Source organism: Magnolia sinica, chromosome 13 (genome assembly GCF_029962835.1).
Source record: "Magnolia sinica isolate HGM2019 chromosome 13, MsV1, whole genome shotgun sequence".
Taxonomy (NCBI): Eukaryota; Viridiplantae; Streptophyta; class Magnoliopsida; order Magnoliales; family Magnoliaceae; genus Magnolia; species Magnolia sinica.
The window spans coordinates 293,648-314,476 of NC_080585.1; the positions used below are offsets into that span (position 1 = coordinate 293,648).

General features: G+C 37.9%; 1 protein-coding gene across 1 annotated transcript in view; it reads right to left on the reverse strand.

Annotated features, from left to right (window-relative positions):
* Positions 1-20,829, reverse strand: part of LOC131222295 (tetratricopeptide repeat protein SKI3) — a 40,805-nt gene that overhangs the window by 19,324 nt on the left and 652 nt on the right. The window contains exons 4-16 of the mRNA XM_058217312.1: positions 20,506-20,628; positions 16,497-16,580; positions 16,357-16,407; positions 15,988-16,080; positions 14,098-14,238; positions 13,908-13,988; positions 12,403-12,650; positions 12,144-12,315; positions 11,860-11,975; positions 11,684-11,741; positions 1,992-2,057; positions 1,290-1,502; positions 1,037-1,088 (exon numbers count right to left, since the gene is read on the reverse strand). Coding sequence (XP_058073295.1) covers positions 1,037-1,088; positions 1,290-1,502; positions 1,992-2,057; positions 11,684-11,741; positions 11,860-11,975; positions 12,144-12,315; positions 12,403-12,650; positions 13,908-13,988; positions 14,098-14,238; positions 15,988-16,080; positions 16,357-16,407; positions 16,497-16,580; positions 20,506-20,628 — 1,498 coding nt within the window. The remainder of the gene's footprint in view (positions 1-1,036; positions 1,089-1,289; positions 1,503-1,991; positions 2,058-11,683; positions 11,742-11,859; positions 11,976-12,143; positions 12,316-12,402; positions 12,651-13,907; positions 13,989-14,097; positions 14,239-15,987; positions 16,081-16,356; positions 16,408-16,496; positions 16,581-20,505; positions 20,629-20,829) is intronic.

Below are 20,829 nucleotides of genomic sequence, written 5' to 3' on the forward strand. Positions count from 1 at the left end.
AGCACGTTCGAGGCAGTAAGTTTGTTTAATAATTGTAAACTTCAATTTTTTAGTGTAAGGCATAAGCTAAATTAATTACCTAGGTCCTAAATAACTAATGTCAAATGCGCTTTCTTTCATGCAGATTCATACCAAGAAAAGGAATCGCCTTGAGTAAAAAAAGCTCAACAACTTGGTTTTCGTTTAATACAATCAAAAATTGCGAGAACGATTCCAATCTAGGAAAGAAAAGCCTGGTTTCTTTGACCCTATTGCTTAGATGAGTTGGATGAAAATAACGAGTGGCTCGTAGAGACGAAGGACCTGGTATTTGCTGGAGAGGACCTCACATGGGCGTGATTGAAGATGCTACATACGGATTGACACCTGGAGAAGGTACCACTCGAAGGCGAAGGATGGGGGGGAGCCGGGGGGCGAGTAGTAGTCGTCAACCCGTTGAATAGATTGAGGAGATGGTGATAATGATGAAGCTGCTGAAGATTATCAACCATTGGATGTTGATAAAGTATTAGTACATACAGATGATGAAGAAACAAAAGAAGAAGTGTATGTGGAAGAAGGAGATGACTCGATGATGGTGATGATGATGGTGGTGGTGGTGATCCGAAGCAATGGCAAATAGATCAATGTATATAGTATATGATTAGATGAATAATAAATAAATAACTTCTTCATTTTGTTTACTAAGTGTCTTGATGTTGATTGTTAATTGTTGATGACATGTAGTAGTGTAAGTTGAATGTTGATATTTCATATTTGTTAAGTTAACCATATGGTAGAATGTAGAATTGTTGATGAATGATGACTCACTTAATATTTAATTCATTATGTAATTGGTTTTATTTTACTTAAATTAAATGTATTGCAACGGCCAAGGGCATATAATAAGTTATTCATTTTTTTCTTAATTTCTCCTTATTTTTCTTTTTTTAAAAAATGAATTTTTTTTTTAAAAAAAATGTGCGATCGCATATGCAGACAGGCATATGCAATCGCACACGATCGCAGATGCGATTTGACAACATTGCCTACGCACCTGCCGTCTTCAGATCTTCACATTCACATGCAGCTTCATGAGCATTCCCCGCCTGCACTCCAACGCAAGTGTTTCATGTAACATATATTGCAAAAGGGGAACCAACAGTGTCAAAAAATATGCAATACATACCACCCCATGAAATCTTGAGTTAGAACTAGCTTTCAAGCATAAACTTCATAATGACTCATAATTCGAGAAATATGATGCATATCCCAATTTCAACTAGAAAATGTCAGTAGAAAATATTTACCTGACAAAGTGATCTGGCCAGATTAACCGATACATCACTACTATGGGACTTTGGTGCTGTCCTTGCAAAAGCACTGATGGCATATTGTGCCTTCCTATATGCAGCAACTGCAGACTGATAATCTGATCGTGCCTCGCATGCCAGACCATTTAAGTTATGTGACTCGGGATAGTGAGGTGCACGCTGAACAGCCTGCTGCAAGGCTCCAAATACCTGCAAAGAAATGAGCTATTGGGTTTCATTTTTATTCGTTTGTCCACACCTAGTTTGTTTCAATAATGAAGTAATTCATTTGGTCGTAGAAATTGATCAGAGCCTCAGGCCATACTAAAATGACAAATGAATATAGTAACGAAGAACAGCTGGAAACTCATATATACAAGTGCATGTACATCTGCATATATGCAAGTAGCACTGTGACGCTCAAAGTGGCCGTGAACAAACTTTATCATAAGATTCAAGCACATTCCAACCCTCATGCAATTGTCATGTACAGTCAAGTGTGTATCAACATATCTATTCTACTAGAGTTGCCAAGTGAAAGAAATAAACAATTTCCATTCCCCTTATTTCTATGTTTTCTCTTTTACGTCTGTTTTCTTGCACTTAGAAAAAAGCATTTGGTAGAATATTAAGGAAGCAACAGAATAATATCTGCATTAGTTAACATAATGAACATTTAAACAACAATATTTATCATACCTGTGGAGATAGAAGGTGACCCGTAAGAACAGCAAGCTTTCCGAGACCAACTTGGAATTCTGCCAGCTGTTAGTGACCAAAATTGTAAGTACAACAGAATAGAACAAGCAGGATACAGTTCTCTCAAACTGCAATGCCAACCCATATAAAGTTGTTCAGTATAAGTTGATGGAAGCACTAACAGAAGTTAACAGCAAAATATAATATATATATATATATATATATATATATATATTCGTGACTGCATAGCAACCAATCCCGTTCTCAGACTGGGAATTGCTTGGGAGATTAGATTTTGACATTTTTCTCACAAAATCATTGGGAAAATCTTGCTGAAAATAAAATATTAAAAAATAAATTTCAAATTTCAAATATATAGGTGTAAACGATATATGTTAACTTTAAAAAAAAATGTGTTAAAATCACTGCAACCTTGCAATAAAATTGCAAAAAACTAAAAACTGGAGTGATTTTAAAGTTCTGGAGATATTATCGTCACATGAATTTTCCGCAAAAACGTCGTGAGATTTTGAAAATCTCAGAGATATTTGTCACAATGTGGCAGCATTGCCGTGTTGATTCTCATTTTGCATGGGAAACAATAGTATGCATGAACATGCGCAATAGTAAGCAACAATCAAACTTATTGGTGAATGGATTCAAAATGGGCATCATGAACTTTTCAGAAAATAAAGCCAAGTTCAAGGTGACAAAAATCAATTGCATGCCATACCATATGTGCACAGATTGAGGAAAGAGAAAACGAAAAGGAGAAGAAAGGAGAGAGAATGAGGATTACGGTCCACACATCCCCACCTCTCTCAAGCCTATTAACAAGGTTTTCAATATTTACGAGAATGCCATTAATAACAAAAACGATAAAACCCATTACGTCCTAAACCTAGATGGGCTTAAGAATGGGCCATATAACAGCCCACATTCACATTTGGTAACACTCCCCCTCAACCTGGAGCATACCTATCATGAATGCCCAAATTGATAAAGAAACAATCCAGTTGAGAACGACGCAGAGCTTTCGTAAATATATTTGTCAACTGATTTTAGGGCTTGACGAACAGCATGCAAATTTCCTTAGTAGCAACTTTCTCCATATGAAGTGACAATCAACTCCGATGTGCTTGGTCCTCTCATGATAGCCGGGTTGTTGGCAATATGAGAGGCTGCTTTATTATCATGGTACAACTTCATAGGAACCTCAACTATAAACTCAATTTCAACCATTAATGATTTTAGCGAAATAAGCTCACATGTCACATGAGCCACTGCTCTGTACTCCGCCTCAGCACTTGAACAAGCCACAACACTTTTACTCTTCCATGCAATAAGATTCCCACCCACGGAAGTATAGTCACTAGATGTAAATTGTCTGTCATATAGAGAACTAGCCCAATCTACATTAGAATATCCTTCCACTCGAAGAGGCTGTATAGAATACCATGACCCAGAGCTCCTATTAAATACTTGACGATACGAAACACGACCTCAATATGAGGAACCCAAGAAGCCTACATAAACTGACCAACCACAATGACATGATATGTAGTATCAAGTCGGGTAATTATTAGACAAATCAAAATTTCCGCAAGTTGACGTTATCCCCCTAGATCATCAATTATTTCATCATTGATCCACAAGAAGTTTTTAATTTGCATCCCTGGAAATTTTGGCAAGCTTGGCTCCTAGAAGACCTATCTCATCCAATAAATCCATCACATATTTTCATTGTGACAAGTTGATGCCCACCTCGGACCTGACCACCTCAATGCTCAAGAAATGTCTAATCACTCCAAATTAAGGTGTATCGTTGCGATAAAAGTGGGCATAACAATGCCCACCATTACTGATACAGTTACGGGCTATATCAGCCATTATGGCCCCATAACAGCCGATACACCTCCTGTAACGGTTTTAGAAAAAATTTATTCTCAAAAAAATCTGAAAAAGTATCAATTAAGTCCAGAAAATTCTAAATATTCCAAATATGCATTCATTTATAATTTTGAACGTGTTTATGGTAGTGTAACGGTCCACTCTTTGGTGAGAAAGTTGTATCTGGTGGTTTGATGAATTTATGAACCTCATATCCTGGAATTGACTGCAAATTAATTTTCTAACTATCTAATACCAATGATAGATATATTGAATGAATTTAATATCAAAATATCTCACATGTGTAGGTGTTTGCTAATTTTTAAAAATTGACCGAAAATAGTCCAAATTTTTTTTAAAAAAAATACAAAAAAAAAAAAATTAGAAAATTAGTTGCATAATCTGCAAAATGCACATTCATATGTTCTAATTTGAATAACGCATCATATTCAACCATAACAATAGAGATTTTTATTTTTATTTTTAAGTATAAATACATATTTTAGAAGATTTTCTGTAAAATGGCCCACGGTGCTTCGATTCAATAAAATCCTTGAAATAACTTGTTTTGATTCTCAAATTCAAGCTATGAGTAGCCGGAATTTGCAGTAGAATAGTTTAAGAAAGAACTTGGAACAAAAAAGTGCCAAAAAAATGAAAAAATCACGATTTAAAAAGACCAAAAAAAAAAAAAATAGTCGTTTATGACCATTATGCCCTGGCCGTTACGGGCCAGTAATGGTCGTTATGGGGTGTAACGGTCGTTACAGCCCCCGTAACGGCCGATCCGAGCCAAAAACTGGAGAGTCATCATTTCAACCCCTATATCACGTAACGGACTCGACTGTTACTATTACGTACCAACCGTTATGGCCAATACATAACCAATTTGGTACACCTTGTTCCAAATTCTTTGCTAGTCTCTTTCGCCCAATCCATCGCATTGTAAATGCATCCTATGGTCGACATCTCATCAGAATCAACGAATCTTAGTACCTTTACCTACGAGAAAGTAGTCTTCAAACAATACTAGATGGATGGCCAAAAGTCTATATCAGCTAAAGACTATATTGCGCATATGCTCTGAGCCTTCCCTTTGAAGCCTTGGAGAAATTGTTTTCTTCTTATTCATTTGAGATAAACATGGACCTCAAGCCAATCCTATTCTCATATATGTTTTTCAATGTTAAATAATATGTAGAAATCGTGTCACAGCCTGTCTAGTCAACTCAGCTTTTGTATACTTTATGATCAAGTTCAAGACCAAGCAATGCTTGTAAATGTAGACCGTTATAGCCCTGGCCTTCACCACAATCTCCGCCTGAACTTGCAATTTTCCAATGTCTGTAACCATAAAATCTATATACTGTTGCAAATGGAGATCAAATAACTTCTTTATCTTCTCCATTAACATTTGACCTGCTTTAACATATGTTGATGTGATATCGTAACAACTTGTACAGCATTCTCCTCACCTGCCTCACCAATAACAGACTCAAACAGAGCTAACAACTTATATACAAATTCTTGGAAATGCCAGATGTATCAACAAATTTCAAACAAACTATACCATTCGGACTATTAACTAAGAAGTTGGCAATAGACCAATTCACTCCATCTGTCCACCCGTCTGGCATTATTGTGCTTCATGTTTTGGCGATTCTTTATTGTACACTTCAATTGACTTCTCTTGCTGTCAACCTCCAACTTCAAAAACTTGTTTCTTACTTCTTGGTAAGTCGGAAGCAACTACTTGCATCATTGGTGCAAAAAATGGGCTCTTTACAAGATTAAATGGATGGGCATTTGCATGAAGGAAGCGAATATTAGCAAAATGAACATTATCTCTATCTCCTTCCAAATTTTATTTCGAGTGGATGGTTGCTTTTCTTTTACTCCACTCTTTCTTCCAACAAAATCATCCACAGACATCCTCTTCCTTTTTCCTCCATCACCCTCACCCAATTCATCCACGTCATGCACGATTGGAACTCTTCCAACATCGTGCATAACTTATTTTTGTTTCTTTTCACTAGTGTTGCTGTCCAACGACTTCATAAATTTCTCCGCAACATCATCACCCATTTGTGACATGCCGCTGCATTTTTCTTGGTTCAGGCGAGGTAATGTTTCATTCAGAATACATCTCCCCACAAACTCTTCCCACAAAAATAAATAAATAAATAAATATCAAAAAAAAAAAATTTGCATTTGAAGTGAAGGTTATTGTTTTCATTCATCTTTAAGCAATAGTCCCATGTCAGGTCCTTATCCTTAAGGTTGTACTTCTTTCCCATCTTCAACAACAATCACCACAACCCCACCTAGTGGGAACAAAAAATTATTTAACTTTAAAATTTTATTTTATTTTTTTAAAAAAAAAACATATAAATCTTTAAGATTAAAAGGAGAAGGAAAGAGAATCACCACATCAGAAGAGATTGATGTAAGATCAATTTAGCTCCGATACCATGTGGGCAGATTGAGAACAAAGGAAAGAGAAGAAATGAGAGAGAATAAGGATTAGCATTCACACGTCCCCACCTCTCTCAAGTCTATTAACATAGTTTTCAATATTTACAAGAACGCCATCAATAACAAAAGAAAAAAATACCCATTACGTCCTAAACCTAGATGGGCCATATAACAGCCCACATTCAAATTTGATAACACTATAAAAAGAAAGTTATCCATAAGCTGCAAGTTTGAATTCAAAATGACTTATATTAATCATCATTATCTAAGCCTTATCCAAATTAATAGCGGTTAGCCACATGAATCTTGTTCCGCCATTCTATTCCACTTTATCAAGAGCCATAACTTCAATTAGACCATGGGTCATCAAGTCTTCCTTGCTACCTCCACCAACATCCTTCTGGGCCTTCCCCTTGCCCTTTTAGAGCCTTCAACTTGTACCAAATCACTCCTAAACGGCACAGCTCTTGGTTTCTGTTGCACATGACCAAACCATCGAAGTCTACCTTCCCTCGTATTATTACCTATCGGTGTTAGTCCTAAGTTCTCTTGAACGCATTCGTTTCTAATCCTATACTTCCTCATCCCGTCACTCATCCATCTCAACACCCTCATTTCAGCTACACCCATCTTATGAACATGGAATACCTTAACTACCCAACATTTTGTCCCATTAAGCATGGCTGATCTCATAGTTATCTTATAAAATTTCCCTTTCAATTTGAGTGGTACACCACGATCACATAAAACTTTAGAGGCACATCTCCATTTCTTCCACCTCGCTTGAATTCTATGGGCACAATCCTTCTCAATCTCTCAAAACTCATGATTTTTTTTAATTTTTTTTTTACGATTGAAATTTATTAAAGAGAGCCAAAGGCAACCCAAAAACAAAAAATAAAAAAAATAAATAAATAAGGCAAAAGCAACCAAACAAAAATATACTATATAACTAAAAGCAAGCAAAACCAAAAACAAAAACAAAACAAGAATGCTAAACCCACTATACAACTCGAGACAGGGAAAAACCACGAGACTGGACACCAAGGTGTTCCATATCAGTAACGGTGGGCATAACGGTGCCCATTGTTACCTTTACAGCATAACGGAGTATCAGCCGATACACCCCCTTTAACAGTTTTATAAAAAAAAATTCCGAAAAAATAATATCCATTAAATCTGAAAAATTCTAAATATTCCAAATATGCATTCGTTTATAATTTTGAACATGCTTATGGTGGTGTAACGGTCCACTCTTTAGTGAGAAAGTTGTATCGGGTTGTCTGATGAATTTATGAACATGCCAACTTGAAATTGATTGTGAAACTCATAAATTTAATTTTCTAACTATATAATATCAATGATAGATATATCTTCATCACGAACGCCCATATATTCAAGACTAGACACCTCCTGTCAGGCTGCCTCCAGAATCTCATCTTTCTTCTTCTACACAGCAGCTCATTTCCCATTCGACTCATCCAAACTGGCTTGCATCAAGATCATTATCTTTTTTGGCACTTTGGTACATCCCGCAACTTGATTGTTTAGATGTGCCAAATGTTGTTTGAATCATGTAATTCCATCGGTTATTAGTCTATTACAATAGTTGCACTCCATTTGGTGCCTACAACCACCTACCCTCTGACAATGTTGCCATCCAATATTCTCACTTCCTTATTGGCGAGACCCAAGCATTTTCTAAGGTAGATATGGCCTATGTGATAGTCTATTCGATTCTCTAAGTTTAAATACAGTTTTTACAGGAGAATTAATTAATTAAATCTCGAAACTTATAACTAGATGTAAATAGATTAATGAAATAAAGTTTAAACTTCTAAATCTAATTAATAAAGAAGAAATTAAGTTCTAAACCCTACAAAGCTCCAAAACCAGCCCAAAATAAGAAAATATAAACATAAAGTCACTAATCTAAAAATAAAATAAATTTTGAATCAATAATAAGTAATGACATTCAAGCACATCATGTGATCTTATATAGTCCGAAAATAATAAATAAAAAAATCAAAGAAAATAGAAAACCAATTGCATGATCTGTAAAATGCACATTGATATGTTCTATTATGATTAACACATCATATTCAACCATAACAATAGAAAAGGATTTTTTTAAAATGATCTTTTCCTAAATTTTAAAAATCAGTCGAAAATAGTCCGAAAATTAAAAAAAAAAAAAAAATCAAAGAAAATAGAAAATCAGTTGCATAATCTGTAAAATGCACATTGATATGTTCTACTATGAATAACACATCATATTCAACCATTAAAACAACAAAAAAAAATTGAAAAAAAAAATTTGATTTTTCTTTATATATATATATATATATATATATATATATATATATATATATATATATATATATATAAAGAAAATCGATTACATAATCTGTAAAATGCACATTAATATGTTCTACTATTATTAACACATCATATTCAACCATAACAATAGACATTTTTAAAAAAAAAGTATAAATACCTATTATAAAAAAATTTTAAAAAAAAACGAAAAATGACCCATGGAGCTTTGATTCATCCAAATTCTTGCAATATCTTGTTTTGATCCTCAAATTCAAGCTAAGGGTGGACGGAAATTGCTGTATAATAGTTTAGGAAAGAATTCAGAAGACAGAAGTCCCAAAAAATTAGGAAAAAAAAAAGTGTGCATCTTATAAAGCTAGAAAACTAACCGTTTTCACACCGTTACGCCCCCTAACTGTTACGGGGTAGTAGCAGTCATTATGGCCCATAACGGCCGATACGGGCCTGTATCGCGGCCAATTTAAGTCCAAAAAACAGGGGATCACCAATTCGACCTCGTATCGCATAATGGGACAGGATGTTAACGTTATGTATCGGTCGATACGTAACTGATATTGAATACCTTGTTGGACACAGCTAGCCCATTACAACCCTAGAACAAAGGAGATAACACTGCAAACCAAAGAGAGAAGACTGAGCGCCCATTCAAAAGGATCATGGAGAACTCCAGCCAACCCCAGAAGGAGAGGACTGGTCGTGGAAGCGCCGATAGTCTCTCTCCGAATGGCCCAGAGAATTGCCAACCTAATAAGACAACAAAGGGGCTTCAACAAATTGTCGATATCCCTCTAATGCCCAGCGAACAACATACCAACAACCTCACTAGGCAACTTCATGAAGATGAGGGACCAAACATCCCTGACGAAAGAGAAATGGAGAAAGACGTGGCTTATGGTCTAGCATCGTTGAGGCAGAGAAGGCAGACATTGGGCAAAACCATGCCTTGCTTCTACAAGTTGTCAACCATGAGAATTCTCCCTCTCGCAAAGAGCCAAACAAAAACAGTAACTTTCGGTGGGCCACCATAAGACCAAGCGAAAGAAGGAAAGGGCTAGGTCCAGGGAGAAGGCAAGCTTTGCAGCATTAGGTACAGGGACTTGGACGAGAAGTGGCTTGAAGAAGAGAGCGACCAATATAAGAAATCCTCCACACCTGGGGTAGGCCTTACGCTGTCAAGGAGCTTCAAAAGGCACAAAAGATCTTACAATTCAAGTTTAGACGACGATCTCCTACAGGGGGTAACACACACTAGAACCAACATTAGAGAAACAGTCTGCGACAAGGAAGGACAGATTAGAGATTGTCTTAACTAATTTAGGAAAAAGAGATTGGAGGGGAGTAGTTGAGATTCAACAATCTTACTAAAAGCGAATCAGCTTTACCATCACCGAGGGCATAGGAGAATCCATCCAACATAAGAGTTAAGAGGCCTGAGGCTGAGAGAGGCAATAGCTTTCCAAACTAAAGAGGCTTTGTAGAGAGGAGAGTTTGGAAAACCAACCCTCATCGATACCATATTTACAAGCAATGATTTCTCTCCACCATCTACCCCCTTCCAAACTAAAACGCCAAACCCATTTGCCACAGGCAAAATTAACATCTGACAAGACCTGGATCCCTACACCCCCCTGAGTGTAAGATTAACGACCTCAAACCAATTGAGAAGATGAAATTTGTGGCTATCTGAGCTATCGGTCCAAAGGAAATCTCTTCGGAGTTTCTCAAGCCTAAGAAGGATCGATTTCAGACAATGGAATAAGCAACCCCCAAGCAATAGAAATCAACTCTTCCAAGGGGTCAACTTACGCTATACTCTCTCGATATCTACATCCCAAAGGAGCTTAGCAGGGTTACCAATATAAAAGGAGAGACCAAGGTAGGAAACTAGGAAGATCCTGCGTTGCAACCAAAAGCATTAGCTAACTCAGAAAGATGAGTCGAGGAGATGTTAACGCCCAACATTTCACTTTTGAAAAGCTTTAATTTGAGGCCCGAGACCGCCTCAAAACAACAAATATTTTTGCTCTAATTGACCATTGGGGACTCAAAAGCCTCACAAAAAGGAGTGCCATCCGTGAATTGGATGTGCAAAACCGAGGGAGGAGTTAGCAACTGAGAAACCCCTAATAAGACCCCAATGATTTCCCATTCCACAACATTCTACTAAGACCTTCAGAGGCGATTACAAAAAGAAAAGGAGAGAGTGGGTCTCCCTACCTCGGGACTCTAGAGGAAGAAAAGAAACCCTTGGGAGAGCCATGGACGAGCACAAACGAGGTGGCTGAAGAGATGCAAGCTCATCAATCCGCGCCATTTCTGACTGAAGCCGACCCAACCCAAAATGTAATCCAAGTACCCCCAGTCAACATGATCAAAGGCTTTTTCTATGTCAAGCTTACAAACCCAGCCACTCTTCCCCTCACTATAGTGGGAGTCAATGAATTCATGAGCCAAAAGGGCGCGATCAAGGATTTGTCTATTAGCCCATGAATTATTGAGCCAAAATATCACCCCAAGAGATCATAAGTGGTCATTTTGGAAAACCTCTTAGTCATCAATCTTAACCAATTTCTTGTTTCCATTCTTCTTACTAAACTTGCCCTCTATGTACTCTACCTTAGTCTAACTAACTTTAAATACTTCATATTCTAAAGCATTCCTCTATAAAACTAGCTTTGTGTTTACATCCCACCTCGTCTTTTCAATCGAAACAATGCCAACTACAAACAACATACATCATGGGAAAAATGACTAATAATAATCCCCAATGAAAATATTCATGATTCAGTCAACAAATGGTATCATGAAGTCAACAATGCACCCAATTGTATTTTGCACACCACAACTTCACCCAATGCATTCCAATATTTTCAACTTTTATAAGAGATCCATTACCAAGAACATTTAGCATCTTAAGTAGTATCTCGAATAATATTTCTTCATTCATAAAACAGAAGAAACAATTGTAAAAGGTATAGAAATCTTACAGGCAATATATGCACAGCCCGTACGCAGCTCTCATAAGCCTCATCTGGTGTGCAAATCCTGAAAAGGAATGTAAAAGCCTTACTCATAAAAATAAAATAAAATAAAATAAAATGGAAGGAAGGCATGTAGAATAAATATGGAGAAACTTAAGCATTCTGAAACATGGGGCATTTACCCAGCATGAGTATCAATTGACATGCCTGCCCATGGTAACGCTAATGAAGGATCTATGCTTCTGGCATGATCAAATGCTTGTCTGGCCAGCAGCTTTTGATCCGCTTTTCTGTAAAGCTGTTAACGAAACAAATCAGAAAACACAAAGGCTGAGAAAGGGGAATACTATCAGAACATACCCATCCAAGGTTTGTATCCTTGATTTCTCTTTAATAAAAATTTGCATTATCGTCCCCTCCCCCCCAAAAAAAATAATAATAATAACAAATAAATAAATAAATAAACCTGTCCAAGGTATGCCCATGCTACAGCGAATGATACATCCAATTGTAGTCCCCTGATAAAAGCATGTTGCTTCACTGCATTGTCAATCGACAAACAACCCAAAACTAGCCAGAACTCATTATTGTTGGCCTCAAGCATCAAACCACCCAGAGCCATCTTCTCAGGTAGCTGCCTGATGAATAAAATTGTCAATAAAGCCAGACTACACAAAAAGGAGTATGCAATAACTCAATGAAAATCAACTGACAGTAGATCTTACCAAGCTTCCAAATCAGAATAACTTCTCTCCTCTAGAGAACAAATGAGATCTAGAGAGATCGCAATGTCAGTGTAAATATTAGCTTGCCACGGTGTCAAGTGCAAAGCTCGCTGGTAAGAACGATTAGCAATAACTGCAGCCAAAAGACGCTTCCCTTTCCAGGAACTGATGGAAGTTTTGAAAGAATCCTCATCAATACCCAATCCTTGGCCTTCATCTGCCCATGGAAAACAGTTTGAATACGCCATCTGAAACGTGGAGAACACACCGTACTTCAAACCACACTTTACTTCAGAAAGCCAACAATGGTTAAAATGTTGAACTTGTACAAAACAGACCATTTTGGACAGCATCAGGCAATTTGAACAAGCTTCTTCCATGGATAACACTAACTTATTGATCAAGAAAAAATTGATCCATTAAGGGTCGAAGCCCTTGCAAGAGTACACGCCATGCACAGAATATTTACATAATTAGTTTCCATAAATATGCTCACATTAGACTATATCACCTCATCAGGACTAGATAGAAACGGTGATCTCTATAGGTAGAAGGCGGAACTAATGGCACCAATGAGAACAGACATTATCCAAATATCTATCCTCCATCGAAGAAGGTAATACTAATAATAAATTGCAATCATCAGTATTTCAGAGGGCGTTTTATGGGAAAGATAATTAGTGAATATCCTTAGATCACGAAGCCTATTGAGTTTTCTTTTTTTCTCACAGCAACTAATAAAGCTATGAATGTCACCTCAAAATGATTGATATAAGCTCCATGTCCGACTACCATGGCATACAGGCAAGTAAAGCTAAGCAAGCAGCAAGTGCGCAAGCACCACAAAACCAGCAACAGTGAACAAACCATAAAACCAGGAAACATTGGTAAAGCTCAGACTTGGGTATGACATCATTAATGTCAGAGACATGCCAGAAGTCCTGGAAATTTTCCATCCAGCTTGCCAAAGAAGTAGCAGGGGTGTTGATATACATTCAGTCATCTTTGCCTCTTCTTTGATGACATTTTCATTGTGTCCTGCTTTTTTTGAAGGACAACAATAGCTTGAAATTTGTGAACTTTAAAATATGTTTCCACTGAATTTCTGCCCGTGGGGCCTGACTTGGAAGATCATAAGAACATAAATTGCCAAAAAAATGTTAAAAATAGTCTCTTCTAAATGTAGACCACTTCTTTCTTTTTTTCCTCTTCTAAATGTAGACCACTTTTTTTTTTTTCCTTTTTCTTTCTTCTTTTTTTGCAGCAGACAGTTCTCCTCTTCAAGCATCGACTAATACATGGTTCTCATTAAATTTTATTTATCCTGCAGAAGGAGAGGAATCCCAAACCAAACGCACCATGAAATAGTTGCTAGCACTTATCACAGTGATCAAAAGCAAAGATAGCATTTGTCATGGTTCGTAAACAAGGACAGAGTATTGGACAAGCTCCCACAGAAAATAAGGCAATAGAATGGCAAGTAAACAAACTAAAAGAAAGTAGACCTGAATATCCCCATGCAACTTCCAGCTAGAAGAATTATTTCCAGCCAAGCAGGTACTAGCTTTTGCAACATCAGATGCTTCCTACAATATCAAGAAGGAAATGTCATTTTCACAGATACATACATGTGGCTTTTTAGCAAAAATCGTTGAAGGAAGAAGTTATATCAGTAGCAGGATCCAGTAAACTGACCTCCAGTAGAGAAGCTCCCCAAACAAATGCACCAGAGTTCACACAATCCTTGGACAACCCAAGCAGCCCAGAAGCAAGCCCATAGTTTGCAGCTACATTGTGAGGTTCTATTTCCAAAGCAAGACGAAACTGCTCAACTCCCTAATCACAAGAAAGTTGAATACAAAAAAAAAGAGAGAAAAGATCAATCTACCTTCTTTTTGCTGGAAAAGGATGGAAAATAGGTGAGGCACGCCACACAGGTGCATGTGCATGCTCACACGTGCACAAATAAGCATACATGCGTACATGCAAATGCACGTGTTTGCAAAGACTTGCATGCACACTCGAGTGTATGCTCCCATAACCTCACCCATACATTTCTACAATCCATATGCATGCACACCTCCGCGTAAGTGCAAACAAGCAAAACCACCAACACAATTATTGTGAATTAGAAGTGCACATGGATGACAAGGTCAAACTGGGGTTATCAATATGTACAGAATCCCAGACACCTGAAGCAACTAATCCTGTTCAATTGGTTCTGGACCCAAATGTCAGGCCCAACCAACAAAAGGGTAGGACCAGGTCCAAATAATTCAGATCCAGTTTAGAAATCATGTCCAATCAGGTACCTGATGGTTATCCGAACATATGATTTTCTAGTGCAATCATTTATTTAATTTTACTTACAAAATGCATGTTTCTAGTACGGATGAATCCTGATCTGAACACCAATCACACCGTGTTATACCAATTCCAGATCTAAACCCCATTTTGAATCCTAATTCATGCTCGAAATTGAACCCACCAGGACCTGATGGGATGTCTCAATCCGACCGGATCCTATTATGAAGCCTCATACATGGTAACTATATCTAAACCCAATAAGATTTAAATCCAAATTCCTTAGTAAAGTTTGGACTTTGGATGCGGAGACACTAGCATCCAATCAAACGCAACTCATTGACAGCCTATGTAAAACAAGAATCCTACAAGAAGCAGAAAGTAAGAGGACTGGAGCTTAACAATGCACAAGAACTCCAAATATACACAAATGAAACCTGCCTAGTCAACAGCTTCATGGAAAATAATGAGATAGTGCTTGAATAGTAAATTCGTTACTCCATTGCATCATTACAGGTACCACGTACCAGTTTTGAAATCCAAGACAGGTACAGAGCAACGCACTCAGCAGCTGTATATTTTAATCAGTTATTCAGAATTAATTTATCATATTGCCCATAATGAATTATATAGTTGGAATATAATTCCAAATAAAAGTGATTTACTCGTGATCGTGTGCTTAGAATATCAAACTCAGGTGCACGGTTCTCACAAGGAAGTATCCCTTTATCTTTTATTCTTTATCAGCAGTGAACCTCAGATATCTGCTCAAGCTGGCAGCACTTTGGCGAAGTTGTTTTCATTAATCTCCGTAGTTTCGACATTGTTTCAAGAGTATAATTATGGTGATGGGATTAATAGTAGACAGGATATTTTCCTATTCTATGAGGAGTATATTACATATAATTACTTAGAGATTTTAGGGGAAGTTTCATAGTTAGTCAATCATACAAGGAAATTTCTTATTTGGCTAGTGTCCTGGTATGGTAAGAAGTATAGTTTGGCTTCTTTGTTTATTGACATAACAGAGTATAGTTTATTTTGTTTGGAGATCTGCATGAAACATGTTGTTGAGAATTGCTCCTGCATCAGAAAGCTTTCTATTTAATGAGGTACACCCAACACCGACTCTAAATTCATGTAATGTAATGCACCATTCAGTAAAATGAAAAATAAAATACATAGAAGAGTTACACCAGAATCTGTGGACAAGGAACTTCCCACATTAGGAAGAATAACCGCACGAAAGTTCAAAACACACATGACTGAAAAGAATCTTACTTTCATGTATGAACCAAGCATCAATAGAATGTTCCCACTCTCAACCAATGCAAAGATTCTTGAATCCTCCAGTTCAATAGCTCGCCCGTACGACTGTTATCGCAACCTTGGTCAGCCAGGATACCTTACTCATGTAACTTATAACATAATAAAATAAAATAAAATAAAATTTTAAAAATAACCTCCATAAAAACTAAATCTAGTTACCACCATAACCCAAACCAATTCTTAATCAAGGCATGTAAAACTTGAAGACATTACAAGTACTCAATTAAGTCTTAAATTTGAAGATATTACCTCAGAAATAATAGTTCTGTCAATAAAAATAGGTTACAGGCTTAGAGCAGTAATAGTTGGTAAAACGGTTACCTTTATAGCTGCAGTAAACATGCCCAACCGCTGGTACGCAAGACCTAAGGCCTGAAGTGCCGCAATCAATGCATGTTGATGACCAAAAAGAAAATCATAATTGTTTAAGCCATAAATGCTCCATGACCAATGCAACATACTTCCCATAGATCTGCACATGTTGGATAGCCCCGTATCGCATGTTGGAGGTTCGGAACTGCTTCTGACCATTTCTTCTGATGAACCTGAAACAATTAGGTCAAATGTATAAGGGGTCATTTGGATGCCTGTAAAGTTTTAAGTTGTAAACACTTTATAACTGAAAAGGGTTTCACGTATAAACTGTTTACATGCTATTTTGTTTGGCTTTTAGGTGGTAATCTGTTTACAGGTAAATAGATAATGTATTTGGCTAACTTGCAAAGTTTTTACAATGTATTAAGTAGGTATTCACACCACATAGAGCATCAAAGTAGCATGCATTGGACAGACTGGATGTCATGCACCATCACAGTGGACCCCACACACAATCTGGAAGGTTTATAATGGTGGGCGTCCCATCCTAAATGTTTCCTCTTGCGTGGCCCATCTGATGATCAATTGGGCTGTTTTTTCAGGGCCATAGGATAGCATCAAGGGAAGCACGTGAAGGATAGATTGGATGTGCTGTACATATCACGGTGGACCCCACACTTTATGAGTGTGTATATATCACTGTGTTCCACTGTGTATAATGTTTTTTCAGTTGTAAAGAGTTTACCTGTTATCTGAAACATGGCCTTTTGCTTGGAGAAAAATGGTAAGTTTCACTTGTGAACACTTTATAGGCAAATTTTACCACCAAACACCTGCCTGTAAAGTATTTACCTGTAACCACCTTACAACAAGGGTCACTTGGATATCTGTAAAGTTTTAGGTTGTAAACACTTTATGCCTGAAACTCTTTTCAGGTGTAAAATGTTTACCGCCTGCCCTGTTTGGCTTTAAGCCGTAAATTTGTTTACCAGTAAACAGTTGTTTGTGTTTGAATAACCTGTAAAGTGTTTACTGTTTACAGCTTGTAGACAGAGCTTGGAAAGGTAAATCCCTATAAAATCTTCAAATGACATATAAGGGCTTCATTTAAGATAGATTGTTGAATTGATCCCATATCAATAAAGCCCAAAGCCGATCCTTACACTAAACCAAGCATTAGGTGGGCCACAGAAGTAGGCTCACTAATTCAAATGCTCTCTTACAAGTCCACTAATTCAAATGCCCTCTTACCCTTGGCTTAAATTCTTTCCAATGCCTATTGAAAATTCAAATTTTTATACTCCCCAAAAACTAACTGGATGAAAAAAAAAAACTTGCCCATGGCCGCTAGCGTTGTATGTATTAGAGATAGAAGATATTTATTTGTCTAGCACAAGGGAAAAACGTTGACACTTTGATGGAGTGTGATGGATGGTATTAGGCACTCGGATATTAATAAAAAAGAATGAAATATACATGTAACTAATTTGATTTAAATTGTCATATTATGGGTCCCTTAGATGTATAATGAACCAAAAACTATGCTAACCATCAGATTGGGGAACATTTATTATTGGACAGCTCAAAATGACAACTATTCAACAAACAAGTGTCCACAACGAAGAGGTCAAGATTGCTAAACAAATCTGATTTTGGGACCCTAACTTGTTGATGGTGGGTTTCACAGTTTGAGGCCATGTATTCCTCGAGTGTAAGTTGTGAGTGCCTACCAAGCATCATACTCTAGCGGAGTATCAAATAACTCCCCCCTTTCTCCTGGAACCATTTGAAAGTCCTAATACACATTAATAGAGGGTCCTTCATGGTGTCCTGTATTAGAAATGGAGAGCAACCAATGTCTCTCTCGCTATCATTAAAGGTAGTTGATAAATATGTAAGTACCTTCTCATTACTTCTCTAAAATCTCTTTCATTTCATCCAATGTTTTATCTCATCCCTAGTAAAAGAAAACTCCTCCAAATCACTCCCAACCCCATAGATTCTATTGCAGTTCAATCAGACACGAGGCTACACATGTTAATGAACGGCCCGTATTCAGTCAAACATGTGCGATTAGGATAGTGTTGAGCGTGCTAGAGTCGTACTCGACTCAAGTTCGATTGAACACTTGCTACCCCAAGCGCCGTATCAATCGTAGGATCAAACCTGTGAAGGTTGACGTGATTGTCTAGCCACAAATGTGCAACAATTAGGCGACTTAGAAGGAGAGGGTTAGTGATGCAGGACAATTAATCACTTGCTCTAAAAGCTCGAACTGATAGAGCATGGTGAATTAATCCATTTATCTCATAGCCCAGGCCCCATATCACATGGGTTATGACCTTGGTCGAACCCCCCTCATGGGCCCCACATCACATAGGTACCGCCTCACCTGGACCGCCCACCCCGAGTGTGCTCCCGCATCCCACAGGCTACCCCACTCGATCCCGGTGTGAAAATGTCCCTGCATTAATCAACCCCGGTGAGGAGTCTTGAAACACCCTGCTCTGATACCAATTTAATGCAGGACAATTAACCACTTGCTCTAAAAGCTCGAACTGATAGAGCATGGCGAATTAATCCATTTATCTCATAACTCAAGCCCCACATCGCATAAGTTAGGACCTTAGCCGAACCCCCTTCGTGGGCCCCACATCACATGGGTACCGCCTCACACGGGTGGGGCCCACCTCACACAAGCCACCCGCCTCACATGGGCCGCCCACCCCGAGTGTGCCCCCGCATCGCACGGGCTACCCCACTCGAGCCCGGTGTGAAAATGCCCCTGCATTAGTTAGTCCTTCCGAATGGGATCTTTTTGCCTTAAGCTAAGGACTTTTCTTTTAACGGTGATCGTGGGCCTTAAGTTTCTCGGTAATGCAGTAATGCATTAAAGGAACTAAAAATAAAGGCTAATCGTAGATTTTTGTGATTTATGATGAAGATCAATGCTATTAACAAGAATATAAAATAAACTGAGAATAAAATATAAATACATGTGATCACTTGTATGAACAAACAATCGAGGCGGATGATCAACAAGATATGATTGGGGTGATATTCCAAGTATGGACTCGGTTGATCGAGATTCGTGGATATTTATACTACTCCTAGGCATACTACAGCCATAGCGCTGGACAGCAATGATCTAAGCTTTACTAAACTCAAGACATTTTGTAGTGAGGTTGGACAGAAGTGAAGGGATCCAAAGTTAAAACTAAGATAAAACAACATTACATTGTATGAGGTTGTATGTGATAGCTCGAACGGTGCCATGAACTTTTTGTCGTATGCTCCTTAGATTGGGAGGCAACAACTATATTGGGTTTCCTTGCTAGCATGGGATCCTCGAAGGTTACGGGATTAAATCATATCCCAGCCGGACTCGAATTCCTCATCGCGTCATTTGATTTCCTTCTAATTTAAGAATGACCCTCCTAGCTGGACTCAAATTCCTCATCGCATCCTTTGATTTCCTTCTAATTTAAGGACCCTCTTCTCGAATCTGTGGTCACCATGAAAACACTGATCGTCTTTAGGAAGTTTCCCATTAAGGCAGGATTGTGTGTGACGGCCTTGCCAAGTGTATTCGGATTACAATATACTTCCTATCTTGGCGGGTCTTTATAAGCTTGTCGAGCACGTTGCTCGACCACACATGCCACCCGTGTGAGGGTTACATGTCCTCTGTCACAGCGTCTTGTCTGCAGACGTGCGTACAGCTCTGAGTCATACTACTTTTGGCAATAGACGTGGGGTGAAAGATATCCTTGAGGCGTGAGTAGGATTTCGTCTGTCATTCTTCAACAAAACCCATCTTCTCAAAAATCAATATCCAACATCTCCAACAAGTCTTTACGGGCAATTGTGGGCATCCAAACATCACCTGTAATTTGATTATCTGTAAACCCCTTACAACTTGAGGATTTTACAGACATTTAAACGACCCCTAAGGATTTTACAGGCATCCAAATGACCCCTCATATAGTGACAGCCACACAATTTCTCAATTCCTACGAAAAAACAATAACAATAATAATAAAACCTCTTCAAAAAAGGAAAGCTAAAGAAAGTCGGGTGATAGTGTTCTCGAAGAAAATGTGGCCATAGAATTTAAAAAGAAAGAAAAAAATGAATATAAGAAGAACACGATGCCTGCATGTAGCCTAATCTCCGGAATGCCCAAAAGGCCCTCGGCGACTTCTCCAAGGCTTCTCTGCAAACAGCCACCTCCAAACTATCTCTTCCTTCCTCATCCAGCAAACCACACAACCCTTCCTGTAACAAAATTCAGAAAAAAAAAAATATCATTTTTTTTGCAGTCCTTGCAAATTTCAAAATTTTGGCAATCTACCATTTAAACGCCAACCCCAGATTTCTGGGTGATGATGAGATGTTTATCATAGTCCTTGTACGTGAAGCTCATAACACCAAAATTTCTCACAATTCAGACGGCTGAAACCCTAAAAAGAAGAAACG